General features: G+C 44.8%; 1 protein-coding gene across 1 annotated transcript; it reads left to right on the top strand.

The window, feature by feature from the left end:
* Positions 1-13,354: 13,354 nt before the first annotated feature.
* On the top strand, positions 13,355-13,756 carry LOC100602451 (phosphatidylinositol N-acetylglucosaminyltransferase subunit P-like). Its single transcript, XM_030826537.1, has one exon. It carries the CDS (start codon positions 13,355-13,357, stop codon positions 13,754-13,756), a length of 402 nt encoding a protein of 133 aa, XP_030682397.1.
* The last annotated feature ends 409 nt before the right edge of the window (positions 13,757-14,165 follow it).

Below are 14,165 nucleotides of genomic sequence, written 5' to 3'. Positions count from 1 at the left end.
TGCAGAACTGTGTCAATTAAACCACTTTTCCTCATAAATGACCCAGTCTCAGGTATGTCTTTATAGCAGTGTGAGAATGGACTAATACAAAGAAAGACCTTCCATTTAAACTGGCCCTACCCTCCTTGGAAGGCAGTTTGAGTTATAAAAAGAAATGAGGCTGGGCACTGTGGCTCACGCCTACAATCCCAGCACTTTGGGAGGCTGAGGTGGGATTGCTTGAGTCTAGAAGTTCAAGACTAGCCTGGGCAACACAGTGAGACCCTGCTTCTACAAAAAATTAAAAAATTAGCTGCATACAGTGTAGCATACCTGTAGCCCCAGCTACATGGGAGGCTGAGGCAGGAAGATTGCTTGAGCCAAGGAGGTCAAGGCTGCAGTGAGCTAAGATCACACCACTGCACTCCAGCCTGGGTGACAGAGCAAGACCCTGTCTCAAAAAATACATGTATATATACCTCTTGTTATAGGTGTGTAAAGACTATAATAGAGTATAAATTACACAGGTTCAACTATTAGCTAAAATATACATGTATTATATTACATTTACCCCTTTACCTTCTCACCCTCTTCCTCACTAGACCTCAGCTCTCACTGCTCCAGGGAAAGGGAGCCACAGCAGGATGGGGAGAGAAACCAAGGAAGTTAATTTCCAAATATCCAGGTCCTGGTGATTGAAAGGCAGTTAACACAGAATCTTAGGATAATTTTGACAATCAGTAATTTTCGCTTTAAAGTGTTGAAGTTAGGACATAACTCCCACATGAGATGGGCATCTACAGCTCAAAAAGTGTTGATGGTCTTCTTAGAAAAAAGAAAATTACGCTTCTAACAGAGCAAGAGAGTAAAAGTGAACATGAAATCTTTGCACAGTTATTTGAAAGAGAAAATTCTGATTTTGGCAATGAGATCTACCATGCTTATGTGGATACTTGTTTCAGCCACAAACATAGGGAAATGTTCAATAAAAGTCTTGAAACAGAGCTTGGGGTCTCACTCTGTTGCCCAGGCTAGAGTGCAGTGGCACGATCATAGCTCACTGCAGCCTCCAACTCCTGGGCTAAAGGGATCCTCCTGCCTCAGCTTCCCAAGTACCTGGGACTACAGGTGCATGCCACCAAACCTGCCTAATTTTTTTTTAATTTTTTTGTAGAGATGGAGTCTTGCCATGTTGCCCAGGCTGGTCTCAAACTCCTGGGCTCAAGTGATCCTCCCACCTTGGCCTCCCAAAGTGCTGGGATTACAGGCACGAGATGCCATGCTGGGCCTAAAACATATATTTTTAATGCAGAGCTGAGTTGAGAAGGAGGAAAGGGAAATCTGCAAGGCCCTGAAAATAGGAGTGATCTTCAATGAAGAACAGTAAACTCTCAGCTGCTGTTATGGCAGCCCCCAGGGCACATCCTTGGACTTCAGGGACAAAGGACAAGGGTTTTAAAACCCACGCAGGTCAGGAGATGTGGCCCTGGGGCCCCATGAAACAGTGATCGGGAACGAAGACCCAGTCAAATCAAAGCTGGAGCCTGGAAGGACTCTTTCCCATGAAATGGGGACTAGAAGTTCTCCAGCCCAGGCCCGGGCCTAACAGGCTGAGGACAGAGCAGGTGACAAGGACAGGAATCCAGACACACAAGCAGAGCACAAGACCATTTATCACAGTGTGGGCACAAGATTGGGGCACATTTGATGCTGAGTCTCAAAGCACAAGATTGAATAATAAGAATGAGAATAATTATGGCCATTTATTGTGCACTTACTGTGTGTCACACGCTAAGTATGTCACACTGAATTCTCCTGATGAAGTAGATGCTACTACTGACATTGTCACTGCGAAGCTGATCTTGTAGATTTGGACAATGTCAGGATGGGAAAGTGGTTGTCTACTCCTCCAGCCTTGTGGGGAGCTTTAGTGGAACAATTAAGAGGATACTTTTTCACCCTGATGGGTTTTAAATTATGCCTTGTGGAAGGTCAGGGGCTGCCTTAGGTAGCAAAGGGAAGGTCCTCTATTTGAGGCATTGTTCCACCCCCTCTTCAACTGAAGCAGTTTCATTTATATCTGTTTTATTATTTATTTATTTATTCTTTTTTTTTTTTTTTGAGGTGGAATCTCACTGTCACACAGGCTAGCGTGATCTCGGCTCACTGCAACTTCCACCTCCTGGGTTCAAGCGATTCTCCTGCCTCAGCCTCCCGAGTAGCTGGGATTACGGGCACACACCACCATGCCCGGCTAATTTTTACATTTTTAGTAGAGATGGTGGGCGGGGGGGGTGGGGGGCGGTCTCATCATGTTGGCCAGGCTGGTCTCGAACTCCTGACCTCAAGTGATCTGCCCACCTCGGCTTCCCAAAATGCTGGAATTACAGGTGTGAGCCACCGAGCCCGACTTCTATCTGTTGTATATACTGTGCTTCTCTCTCATGAGATCTGCTTCACTAAGAGGGTTTTGTAGCTAATAATAATCATCATTATAAATAAAATACAATAAAGCAAAATAAAATAAAATAGGCCTCCAAAACAGTGACAATCAGACGTGGTGTCTATTGTTGTGCCACAGCCTGTCCCTGTCCCTTCCAGCACCTCACGATGCTACATTGTCAGCTCTTGTTCGGCGGCCACTGGACACAGGCTGAGCAGGGACTTTGTTCTCCCGGATTTCCCCAGCATCTGGCCCAGAAGAGATCCCCCACAACCATGGAAGAGGAAATTACATTGGATTTCCACATGCCTCAGGCCAACCTGGGAGTCTAGAGGGTGTAGACTTGGAACAGGGGTCTGCCCATGGGACATGGGCTGCCCTCCAACCCCTGGGCACCCCACACATAGCTAAGAAGAATATGGGTCTGTTTCCTGCTCATTATATTCATCTAAAAGGTAAAACAGGCTCTGCTTCTGGAAGATCCTTAATTGCAGCTTTATAAAGAGGTCCCACATGCGGAAAAGAGGGGAAATTAATTGGTCTTCCAGGGAGCAGCTGAACGAGGTCTGGTAATTGAATTTCACAATGGATGCCTCCCTCTGGGTGGCCCACATGTGATCTGGGATGGATATTTGAAGTTTTCCTCATGTAAATGGCTTGGGCTCCTCAAGGTTTATATTTTTTGGTAGGCATTACTCATTCACACTTCTATCTTGGACAAGATGAAGAAGAATTTATGCCATCTTACAAATTCTAAAATGATAGAAGGGAAAGAAGAAGGGGGCAGGGGCCTATCCTCATCTTGAGATGCAATTTGGTAGATCCTTTGCAAAGGTTGGGGAAGGGCTAATTCAGAGAATAAATTATTACTCGAAGGCCGGCTACCCCGGAATGAAGGTGCAGACCCAGCTGGTAGGTACTAGTGCTTGGGAGCTTGACTCCAAAATGAGTTATGATAGGTGAGATCCGGAGGGGCAAGAAACACACCAAGTCGTGATGATAATTAATACCTTGAACAGGTAGCTATATACTGAGATGACCCCCTGAAGATTTAACTAGCACCATGACCCAAATTGTTACTTAAGTCTCTAATGTTTAAAGACTTAACTTGTGTGTTTTCTGTCTCAATAAAATAGTTACTAGTAAATCACTGTCCTTGGGCTGGACGTGCAAGGTAACCCCCAACCACTGCCACTACCAGGATAGGCATCAGACCTTTTAGGTTTTTAAAATCCAAGTCAGCGCTGGAAATATAAAATATATTTCTAGAAATATATCAAATAGAAATATAATATGGGCCACAAATGCAAGTCACATATGTAATTTTAAATTTTCCAGTAGCCATATTTAAAAAGTACCAACAAGATGATATCAGCTTCACAATAGGCTGAGCACAGTGGCTCACGCCTGTAATCCTAGCACTTTGGGAGGCCAAGGTGGTGGATCTCTTGAGCCCAGGAATTCAAGACCAGCTTGGGCAACACAGTGAGGCCCCGTCTCTACAAAACACACACACACACACACACACACACACACACACAAATTAGCTGGGTATGGTGGTGCATGCCTATAGTCCCAGCTACTCTGGAGACTGAGGTGGGAAGATACCTGAGCCCAAGGGGTTGAGGCTGCAGTGAGACGTGACAGAGCCACCGCACTCCGGCCTGAGTGACAGAGTGAGGCCCCATCTCAAAATAAAAACAAAAACTTAATAATGTTTTATTTAACCCAATATATCAAAAATATCTCAACATGTTATCAGTATAAACATTATTAATGAGACATAAACAAATGTAAAATGTGATGCATGTAATGTAAAAGAATTTACATTATTTGAAATTTTTTTGTTTATATTATTCACATGATTCATTATTTGAGGGCTGTAAGAGAAGGATCTGTTTCAGGCCTCTGGAATACACTAATTCTTCTACTAAATACATTATTTCTTATACTAAGTCTTTGAAATCCAGTGTGCATTTTTTTAAGAGATCAGATCTCACTCTGTTGCCCAGGCTGGAATGCAGTGGAGCAATCATAGTTCACTGCAACCTCGAACTCCTTGGCTCGAGTGATCCTCGCGCCTCAGCCTTCTGAGCAGCCCAGCGTGTACTTTAACTTACAACACATCTCCATTCACATGAGCCACATTTCAAATGCTCAATAGCCACGTGTGGCTAGTGCTACAAATTGGAGCATGCAGGTGGAGTCCTTCCTACAGACAGTGAAGCCAAAGAAATAGAATAAACCCTTTGTGATTCAAGGGCCACAAAGGAAACTGAAGAGAGTTCTAGGTTAAGAAAGCCAATTGAGGTGGGGTGTGGTGGCTCATGTCTGTAATCCCAGCACTTTGGGAGGCTGAAGCGGGTGGATCACCTGAGGTAAGGAGTTCGAGACCAGCCTGGCCAACATGGCGATACCTGTCTCTACTAAAGATACAAAAATTAGCTGGGTGTGGTGGCGCACACCTGTAGTCCCAACTACTCAGGAGGCTGAGGCACTAGAATCACTTGAACCCAGGAGGTGGAGGTTGCAGTGAGTGGAGATGGAGCCACTGCACTCCAGCCTGGATGACAGAGTGAGACCCTATCTCAAAAAAGAGACATAATCTACCACAATAGTGCCAAGATAACTCAATAAAGGAAAGAATTTTAGTTTAAACAAATGGCACTGGGACAACTGAATATCCACATGCAACATGAAGTTGGATTCCTATTTGCACCCTAAAAATTAACTCAAAAAGAATCAAATACTTAAATGTAAGAGTTAAAACTATAAAACTCTTCGAAGGAAAAGATGTGAAAATCAGCCAGGCGTGGTGGCTCACGCCTGTAATCCCAGTACTTTGGGAGGCCGAGGAGGGTGGATCACAAGGTCAGGAGTTCGAGACCAGCCTGGCCAACATGGTGAAACCCCATCTCTACTAAAAATACAAAAATTAGCCTGGTGTGGTGGTGTGCACCTGTAATCCCAGCTACTAGGGAGGCTGAGGCAGGAGAATCACTTGAACTTGGGAGGCAGAGGTTGCAGTGAGCCAAGATCACACCGTTGCACTCCAGCCTAGGCAACAGAGTGAGACTCGGTCTCAAAAAAAAAAAAAAAAAAGACGTGAAAATCTTTGTGACTTTGGATTAAGCAATGGTTTCTTAGATATGACATCAAAAGCACAAACAAACCAAAAAACAGATAAATTGGACTTTGCCAAAATTTAAAACCTTTGTGCTACAATAGGGAAAAGACGACCCACAGGATGGGAGAAAATATTTCCAAATCATATACCTTTTTTTTTTTTTTTAAGAGACAGTGTCTCACTCTGTAACCCAGGTTGCAGTACAGTGGAATGATCATAGCTCATTGCAGCCTTGAACTTTTAAGCTCAAGAGATCCTCCCGCCTCAGCCTCCCAAGTAGCTGGGACTACAGGCTTCCACCACCATGCCTGGCTAATTTTTTAATATTTTTTTTGGTAGAGGTTGGGGGGGGGTCTCACTATGTTGCCCAGCTGGTCTCGAACTCCTGGCCTCAAGTGATCCTCCTGCCTCAGTCTCCCAGAGTGCTGAGATTGTGGGCATGAGCCACCCCCGTGCCTGGCCTCCAAATTATGTATCTGGTAAGAGTCTAGTACCTAGAATATATAAAGATCTCTTACAACTCAACAGTAAAAAGACAAATAACCCAGTTTTTAAATAGGCAAAGGATTTGAATAGACATTTCTCTAAAGAAGATGTAAAAATTATCAAGAAGGCCTGGTGTGGTGGTTCATACCTACTAATCCCAGCTCTTTGGGAGGCCAAGGCAGGCAGATCACCTGACATCGGGAGTTCAAGACCAGCCTGACCAACATGGCGAAACCCCTTCTCTACTAAAAATACAAAAATTATCTGGACTTGGTGGCACACGCCTTTAGTCCCAGCTACTCGGCAGGCTGAGGCGAGAGAATCATTTGAACCTGGGAGGTAGAGGTTGCAGTGAGTGAGGTGAGTGAGATGGCACCACTGCACTCCAGTCTGGGCGACTGAGCAAGACTCCATCTCAAAAAAAAAAAAGAAAAAAAAGGAAAAAAATAGCCAAGAAGTACATGAAAAGATTCTCAATATCATTAGTCATTAGGGAAATGCAAACTAAAGCAAAACAAAAAAATCAACTAACAACAATATTGAGGAGGATGTGGAGAAACTGGAACCCACATACATTGCTGATGGGAAGGTAAAATGGTATAGCCACTTTAGAAAACAGTGTGGTAATTCCTTGAAAGGTTAAATATGTTCATAGTAAAACTCATACACCAATGTTTATGGCAACATGATTCATAATAGCCAAAAGTGAAAACTAACCCAAATGTCCACCAACTGATGAATGCATAAACAAAACCTTGTGGCCGGGCGCGGTGGCTCACGCTTGTAATCCCAGCACTTTGGGAGGCTGAGGCGGGCGGATCACGAGGTCAGGAGATCGAGACCACGGTGAAACCCCGTCTCTACTAAAAATACAAAAAAAATTTAGCCGGACGTGGTGGCGGGCACCTGTAGTCCCAGCTACTCGGAGAGGCTGAGACAGGAGAATGGCATGAACCCGGGAGGCGGAGCTTGCAGTGAGCCGAGATTGCGCCACTGCACTCCAGCCTGGGCGACAGAGCGAGACTCCGTCTCAGAAAAAAAAAAAAAAAAAAAAAGAAAACGTTGTATATGCCAGGCACGGTGGCTCACGCCTGTAATCCCAGCACTTTGGGAGGCTGAGACAGATGGATTACTTGAGTCCAGGAGTTGGAGACCAGCCTGGGCAACATAGGGGGACATCCTCCCCTTCCCCTGTCTCTACAAAAAATACAAAAATGACCTGGACATGTTGGCCTGTGCCTATAGTCCCAGCTACCCGGGAAGCTGAGGTGGAAGGAACACTTGAGCCCAGTAGGCAGAGGTTGCAGTGAGCCAAGATTGCCCCACCGCACTCCAGCCTGGGTGGCAGAGTGAGATCTTGTCTTAAAAAAAAATAGTTCTGCCGGGCGCGGCGGCTCATGCCTGTAATCTCAGCACTTTGGAAGGCTGAGATGGGCAGATCACAAGGTCAGGAGATCGAGACCATCCTGGCTAACACGGTGAAACCCTATCTCTACTAAAAATACAAAAAAATTAGCCAGGCGTGGTGGCGGGTGCCTGTAGTCCCAGCTACTCGGGAGGCTGAGGCAGGAGAATGGCGTGAACTCGGGAGGCAGAGCTTGCAGTGAGCCGAGATTGCACCACTGCACTTCAGCCTGGGCGACAGAGCAAGACTCCGTCTCAAAAAAAAAAAAAAAAAGTTCTGAGAGGCCAGGCGTGGTGGCCTGTAATCCCAGCACTCTGGGAGGCCGAGGCGGGCGGGTCACTTGAGGTCAGAAGTTCCAGACCATCCTGGCCAACATGGTGAAACCCTGTCTCTACTAAAAATTAGCTGGGCATGGTGGTGCACACCTGTAATCCCAGCTACCAGGGAGGCTGATACACGAGAATCACTTGAATCTGGGAAGCGGAGATTGCAGTGAGCTCAGATCGTGCCACTGCACTCCAGCCTGGGTGATGGAGTGATAATCCATATCAAAAATAAATAAATAAAAGTGATGGTTATACAATCTTATAAATATACTAAAGCCACTTAATTGTACAATCTAAAGTGGTGAATTTTATGGTATATAGATTATATCTCAATAAAAATGGATGCCTGCAAAAAATCCATGAGACTTCATTAGAAAACAGAAAAATTGATAAAATTTAACAATGTAAAAATAATAATATAAATAACAAAAATTGGGACGTAAAAAGAGAGGAGGTGAGAGTACTAGTGCCATCATTTTCAAAATGGGGAGATAGACAAAACTGAAACACGTAGTTTAAAATAAAAACACAGTGACCACGACTTTAACGTATTTGTAATCTCTGCTTTATAAATTTAGAGAGATATTTCAAAAAGTTGTCTCTTGAAGTACAGAAACATTTGTTTGACTTTCAACAATTCCTTTAGTTTCTCTCCAGTTCTTTTTTTGTCTAGTAAATTATAATAAAATGTAATGCTTCTTAATTAAAATTTGAACCTATAATATAATCTCCTTTTAATAAAATATTTCTATCTCATCCTCCTAATTTTATATTGGCACAAAGAGATGTTTCAAATAATGCACATCTCTTGTAATTTCTAGACCACAAATGTGATTTTTTTTCTACTATCACCTTCACCCTTTCCTTTATTATTTGAATTCTTCATAATAATGTTGTATCAGCTCCCTGAAACAATAGAGTTCAAGTTCTAAATGACTGGAAGAAAACATGCCAAGACAGGCCATGGTGAAATATAGATTTTTTTTCTTCACATTATTCTGTGTTTTTAAAATTGCTACGCCCAGCCTCCCCAGAGGAAACTGACCCAACCTTTAGGCTGGAAACAGGGAAAAAATAATTGTGGTTTTCATAAGGGAAAGATGTCTAAATAGCTTTGGCACAAAACTTCCTGGGCATCTGTGCTCCAGAAGAGAATGGTTGGTAGGGTACAAGAGCTGTGCCTGGCACCTAATGTTAAACATGGCCCCAGAGCAGTGACGGAACTCTCTCAAAGGACCACAATGGTCCGTGCTGGGACCTGGAAATAGTGAAACGTTGCTGCAGCCTGGACCAGCAGTACTCAAGGAGGTAGGAGGGTCACCATGTGACAGTAGCTTCTACTGGATGGGAAGTGACACAGCAACAATAGCACTCCTGGACTCTCCAACGTTGCTCCCATGGCTTTTGGATTTAATTTAAAGAAATAAAAGAGGGCCGGGTGCAGTGGCTTATGCCTGCGATCCTGGCACTTTGGGAGGCTGAGGTGGGCAGATGGCCTGAGCTTGGGAGTTCGAGACCATCCTGGGCAACATGGTGAAATCCTGTCTTTACTAAAAATACAAAAAGTTAGCTGGGCGTGGTGGTGCACACCTGTAGTCCCAGCTACCCTGGGAGGCTGAGGCACGAGAATCGCTTGAACCCCAGGAGGCAGAGGTTGCAGTGAGCCGAGATTGCACCACTGCACTCCGGCCTGGGCTGGAGACAGAGTGAGCCTCTAGTCTCCAAAAAATAAAAATAATAATAATAATAAATAAATAAAATACGGCTGGGCTCGGTGGCTCACGCCTGTAATCCTAGCCCTTTGGGAGGCCAAGGTGGGTGGATGACCTGAGGTCAAGAGTCTGAGACCAGCTTGGCCAACAGGGTAAAACCGTCTCCACTAAAAAAAAAAAAAAAATGGCTGGCCTTGGTGGCATGGGCCTGTAATCCCAGCTACTTGGAAGGCTAAGGCAGGAGAATTGCTTGAACCCGAAAGGCAGAGGTTGCAGTGAGCTGAAATCATGCCACTGTGCTCCAGCCTGGGTAACAGAGTGAGACTCCACCTCAAAAATAAATAAATAAATAAATAAATAAAATAATCTATAGCAGTTGCTATCTACAGTTGAGGAATAGTTTACAACTGTTCCATATACAAACTTACAGGTTGCAAGTCCCCTGTAATATCCATTATTTTATTGAATCCTTTTTAAACAGTCCTATGGGGGAAGGCAAGGATTAGAATCAGTATTTTATGGGTGAGAAAACTGAGGTTCAACAGAGTTCAGTGACTTGTTCAAGATGACACAGCTAGGCCAGGTGTGGTGGCTCACGCCTGTAACCTCAGCACTTTGGGAGGCCGAGGCTGGTGGAACACTTGAAATCAGGAGTTCAAGACCATTCAAGACCAGCCTGGGCAACATGGTGAAACCGTCTCTACTAAAAATATAAAAAATTATCTGGGTATAGTGGCGCAGGCCTGTAGTCCCAGCTACTTGAGAGGCTGAGGCATGAGAATCACTTGAACCCAGGAGGCAGAGGTTGCAGTGAGCCAAGATCGTGCCACTGCACTCCAGCCTGTGCCACAGAGTGAGACTGCATCTCAAAAAAAGAGATCACACAGCTAGTTTGAGACTCAAAGCCAGCTTCGTCTATGGCTAGATGGTGCCTAGCACAGGAATCTAAGGGAAGCGTGGTTCCATTTAGAGTTTTTGGAGAGAACATGTAGCCAGAGGGACAGTGGGTGAGTGTGAATGAGGCACCCAAAGCGAGCTCGGGTCCCGAGTTGAGACCCGGGAGAATCAGTGGGCCCTCTTAGTGTGGGTCTTTTCTTCATTCTTAACTTATTGGCAGCTCCTCGGCTCAGATCTGCCTCTTTCATCAACTAATACTCACAACTCTCTCATTTCCAGGCACTTTCCTTTAATTGTGTGTGGGATCATACACAGTATCAGGGAAAACTATCCATAGCAAGCTTGATTATAGACACTGGGAAATTAGCAAAGAGAGAAGAGGTTTTGTTTTGTTTTGTTTTGTTTACCATTTGTTTAACATATGAGGTCTGCTTACCCATGGTGTCAGTGCCTGTAACAATTATACATGTAACCCAGATGTTCCCCAGGGTCTCTCACCATAGGCAAGCTCAGTAAGATGGACTCAGATTCCATTTCCATGGCCTATACGTCCACAGAGCCCTTCCCAAGAGTCTGGAGACCCTAGGTGACTCATATGCTCGGTAACATTGCCTCTGGGGTCCTGGTTCTGGCATGAATCTCTATGACCCAGATGTGAAACTCAGCCACACTCTCAGACAAATAACCAAAAGCATTCACAGGTATAATTAGATTTTTTCTCAGTTGGTAAAAATCTTAAATACAGAAAAAACAGAGAGCTGTCTAACAAATAACCATGCCCTCCAACTCTTTGAATTTAATGTTATTATTTTACAGGATTGGCTTTGCCTTTTTTAATCTAACAGGGTTAAAAGTGACATGTCTTACATACGCCTTCCTTCCCATAGGAATCCACTGTAGGGAATTTGGTGTCCTTCCAAATCTTGTTTTTATACTTTTACTCATATAATGTATCCATAAATGTTTGTCTTATGTGCTTTTATAATGCTATCATATTTCATTTTCTGCAAGTTGCTTTTTTATGCAATAATGTGTGTGTTTTGTTTGTTTGTTTGTTTTTGAGACAGAGTCTCAATCTATTGCCTCAGCCTCCCATGTAGCTGGGATTACAGGTGTGTGCCACCATGCCCCGCTAATTTTTTGTATTTTTAGTAGAAACAAGGTTTCACCATGTTGCCCAGGCTGGTCTTGAGCTCCTGAGCTCAGACAATCTGCCCGCCTCAGCCTCCCAAAGTGCTGGGATTACAGGTGTGAACCACCACACCCGGCCTGGTTCTTGTTTTTGTAAGGAGATTGGAATGAGATGCAAATAAACAGAGAAGTGATTATATCTAAGAAATACAAACAAGTCTGTCTGCCACCCTCACTACATGGATATAGACCCACCAGGCAATTCCACCTGCTGCTTCAACTCATATTATTCCCAGGCATTTACCTTCTGGCTGGCAACCTTCTCCTCCTTACCTACTTTTAATGCTCCTACCCCCATTCTGTTCTCTCTGCCTTCTTCGCAGGGGCAAAAAATAAATTCCTTCCATTTTCTCATGGAAAGCTCTTAATCATCTCTTCTGTTACTAGGGGCCTGGTGCTCCTGCCTCCAGTTTGTGGTTCCTCAAACACCGTTTCTTCTTGTATCAGTTAAGGATTGCAACGTAGCAAGCCCACTCCAAAACTTAACTGTCTTAAAACAGTACTACTTATTAGCTCTTGAATCTCTGGGTCAGCAGTTTTGCCTGGGCTCAGCTAGGTATTATTTCTGGTCTTGGCTAGGCTCATTCAGGCACTGTCGTTAGCCAGGTGGCTGTGCTTCAGGGATTGGTTGACTGTCAGCTGGGGCAACAGCAGTGACTTGACCACTCGTCTCTCCTGCTCCTGCAGGATAGCCGGGGCCTGTTCTCACAGTAGCAGCAGGACTCCAAGAGTTGCAGAAGAAGCACGCAAGGCTTCTGGAGGTTCAGGCTCAGAACTGGCACAATGTCACCTCTGCCTCATTCTATTGACCAAAGCAAGTCACAGGCCAGCCTAGATTCAAGACGTCAAAAAATAAACTCCATCTCTTGATTGGAGAAGCTGCAAAGTCACATTCTAAGGGGCCTGGAAACAAGGAGGAGGGGAGGACTGTGGGTTGGATTCTCTGGGAAGCCGACTCTGAGATGGAGATTAACATGCAGGAAGTTACTCAGGGAGTGCTCTTGGGATCAACACCAGTGGAAGAGCAGAGAAGGAAGCAGGATGGAGCAGAGGGAGAAACTGAAGCGCAATGTCAGAACAAAGGCTTCCACTGAGCTCATGGAGACATCTGAAACTGGAATAGGTCTTCCAAGTTGTCCTGAGTAGAGGCAAGGGGACCAGCCCTCTAAGCTCCCAAGCTGATCAATCATTTATGCAGACTGCCCTGAAAAGGCAGCTGCCAAGGAAATTCCCAAAGAGGGCTTAGAGCCAAGGATCATCTGCCAACGCTTTTCCCAGTAGCAGGTGGAATAAATCCTTCATTCCTCAGTGGGGAAGGAGGGTTGCCTGTGCCGGAAATCACAGTCCACTCCACTGCCACCTCTCCCTAAGAATGCTAATGCTTATGATAAAACGCTTGTCACTTGCTATATATGTATACATTAAATATTTATAATCACTTATTAAATGCATCGCCTAACATGTACAGATTTTAGATGATCACAATGCTAAATGTCACTCCTTTGAACTTAGTCTTCATAGTTTCATTGCTCATTTATCTAGGTCATCCACTCAAAACTTTAAGGATGAGGAGAAACAGCTTCTCCCATCAGAAATCTAGGCAAGAGGCGCTCGCTGGCTCCCACCCAGGGGGAGGGTCGTCGTGCGCCTGCGCCTGGGTTGGGGGAGCTTTTGCGCCTAGGCCTTTCTCTCAATTTTTCCGCTTTCTCCCCGGCCCCGCACTGGGGCTTCCTGGTCGGCGCTTGCGCAGGGAACTCAGCGCTGAGATTATCTAAAGCCCCAGGAAAAATGGAAAATTCACTGTCACCGTTGCCAGAGAGACCAATTTATGGCCTTGTGCTTCTCTTAAGCTCCCAATTTGGCTTCATACTTTACCTCGTGTGGGCTTTTATTCCTGAATCTTGGCGAAACTCCTTGGGTTTAACCTATTGGCCTCGAAAATATTGGACAGTTGCATTACCTCTCTACTTCCTTATTACTATAGTAATTGGCTATGTGCTCTTGTTTGGGATTAACATGATGAGTACCCCTTCACTCGACTCCATTCGTACAATCACAGATAACTATGCTAAAAATCAACAGCAGAAGAAATACCAAGAGGAGGCCATTCGAGCATTAAGAGCTATTTCTATTAGTGAAGTAAACCAAATGTTCTTTCTTGCAGCCAAAGACCTTTACACCAAAAACTGAAATGTATGTGGCCATACCAATGAGAGGTGAAGCTGGCTGGGCTTCTGGGTCGAGTGGGGACTTGGAGAACTTTTCTGTCTAGCTAAAGCATTGTAAACACACCAATCAGCGCTCTGTGTCTAGCTAAAGGTTTGTAAATGCACCAATCAGCACTCTGTAAAAACGGACCAATCAGCGCTCCGTAAAATGGACCAATCAGCAGGATGTGGATGGGGTCAAATAAGGGAATAAAAGCTGGCCACCCAAGCCAGAAGCAGCAACTCGCTGGGGTCCCCTTCCACACTGTGGAAGCTTAGTTCTTTAGCTCTTCACAATAAAGCTTGCTGCTGCTCACTCTTTGGGTTTGTACTGCCTTTATGAGCTGTAACACACCGCGAGCATCTGCAGCTTCATTCCTGAAGTCAGCGAG

Source organism: Nomascus leucogenys, chromosome 13, assembly GCF_006542625.1.
Source record: "Nomascus leucogenys isolate Asia chromosome 13, Asia_NLE_v1, whole genome shotgun sequence".
Lineage (NCBI taxonomy): Eukaryota > Metazoa > Chordata > Mammalia > Primates > Hylobatidae > Nomascus > Nomascus leucogenys.
Note: the sequence above shows the minus strand (reverse complement) of the source record. Positions and strands in the feature narration are given on the sequence as shown.

What these genes read in the sequence shown, in the direction of transcription:
- LOC100602451 (XM_030826537.1), top strand. Translation starts at nt 13,355, where the DNA reads ATGGAAAATTCACTGTCACCGTTGCCAGAGAGACCAATTTATGGCCTT.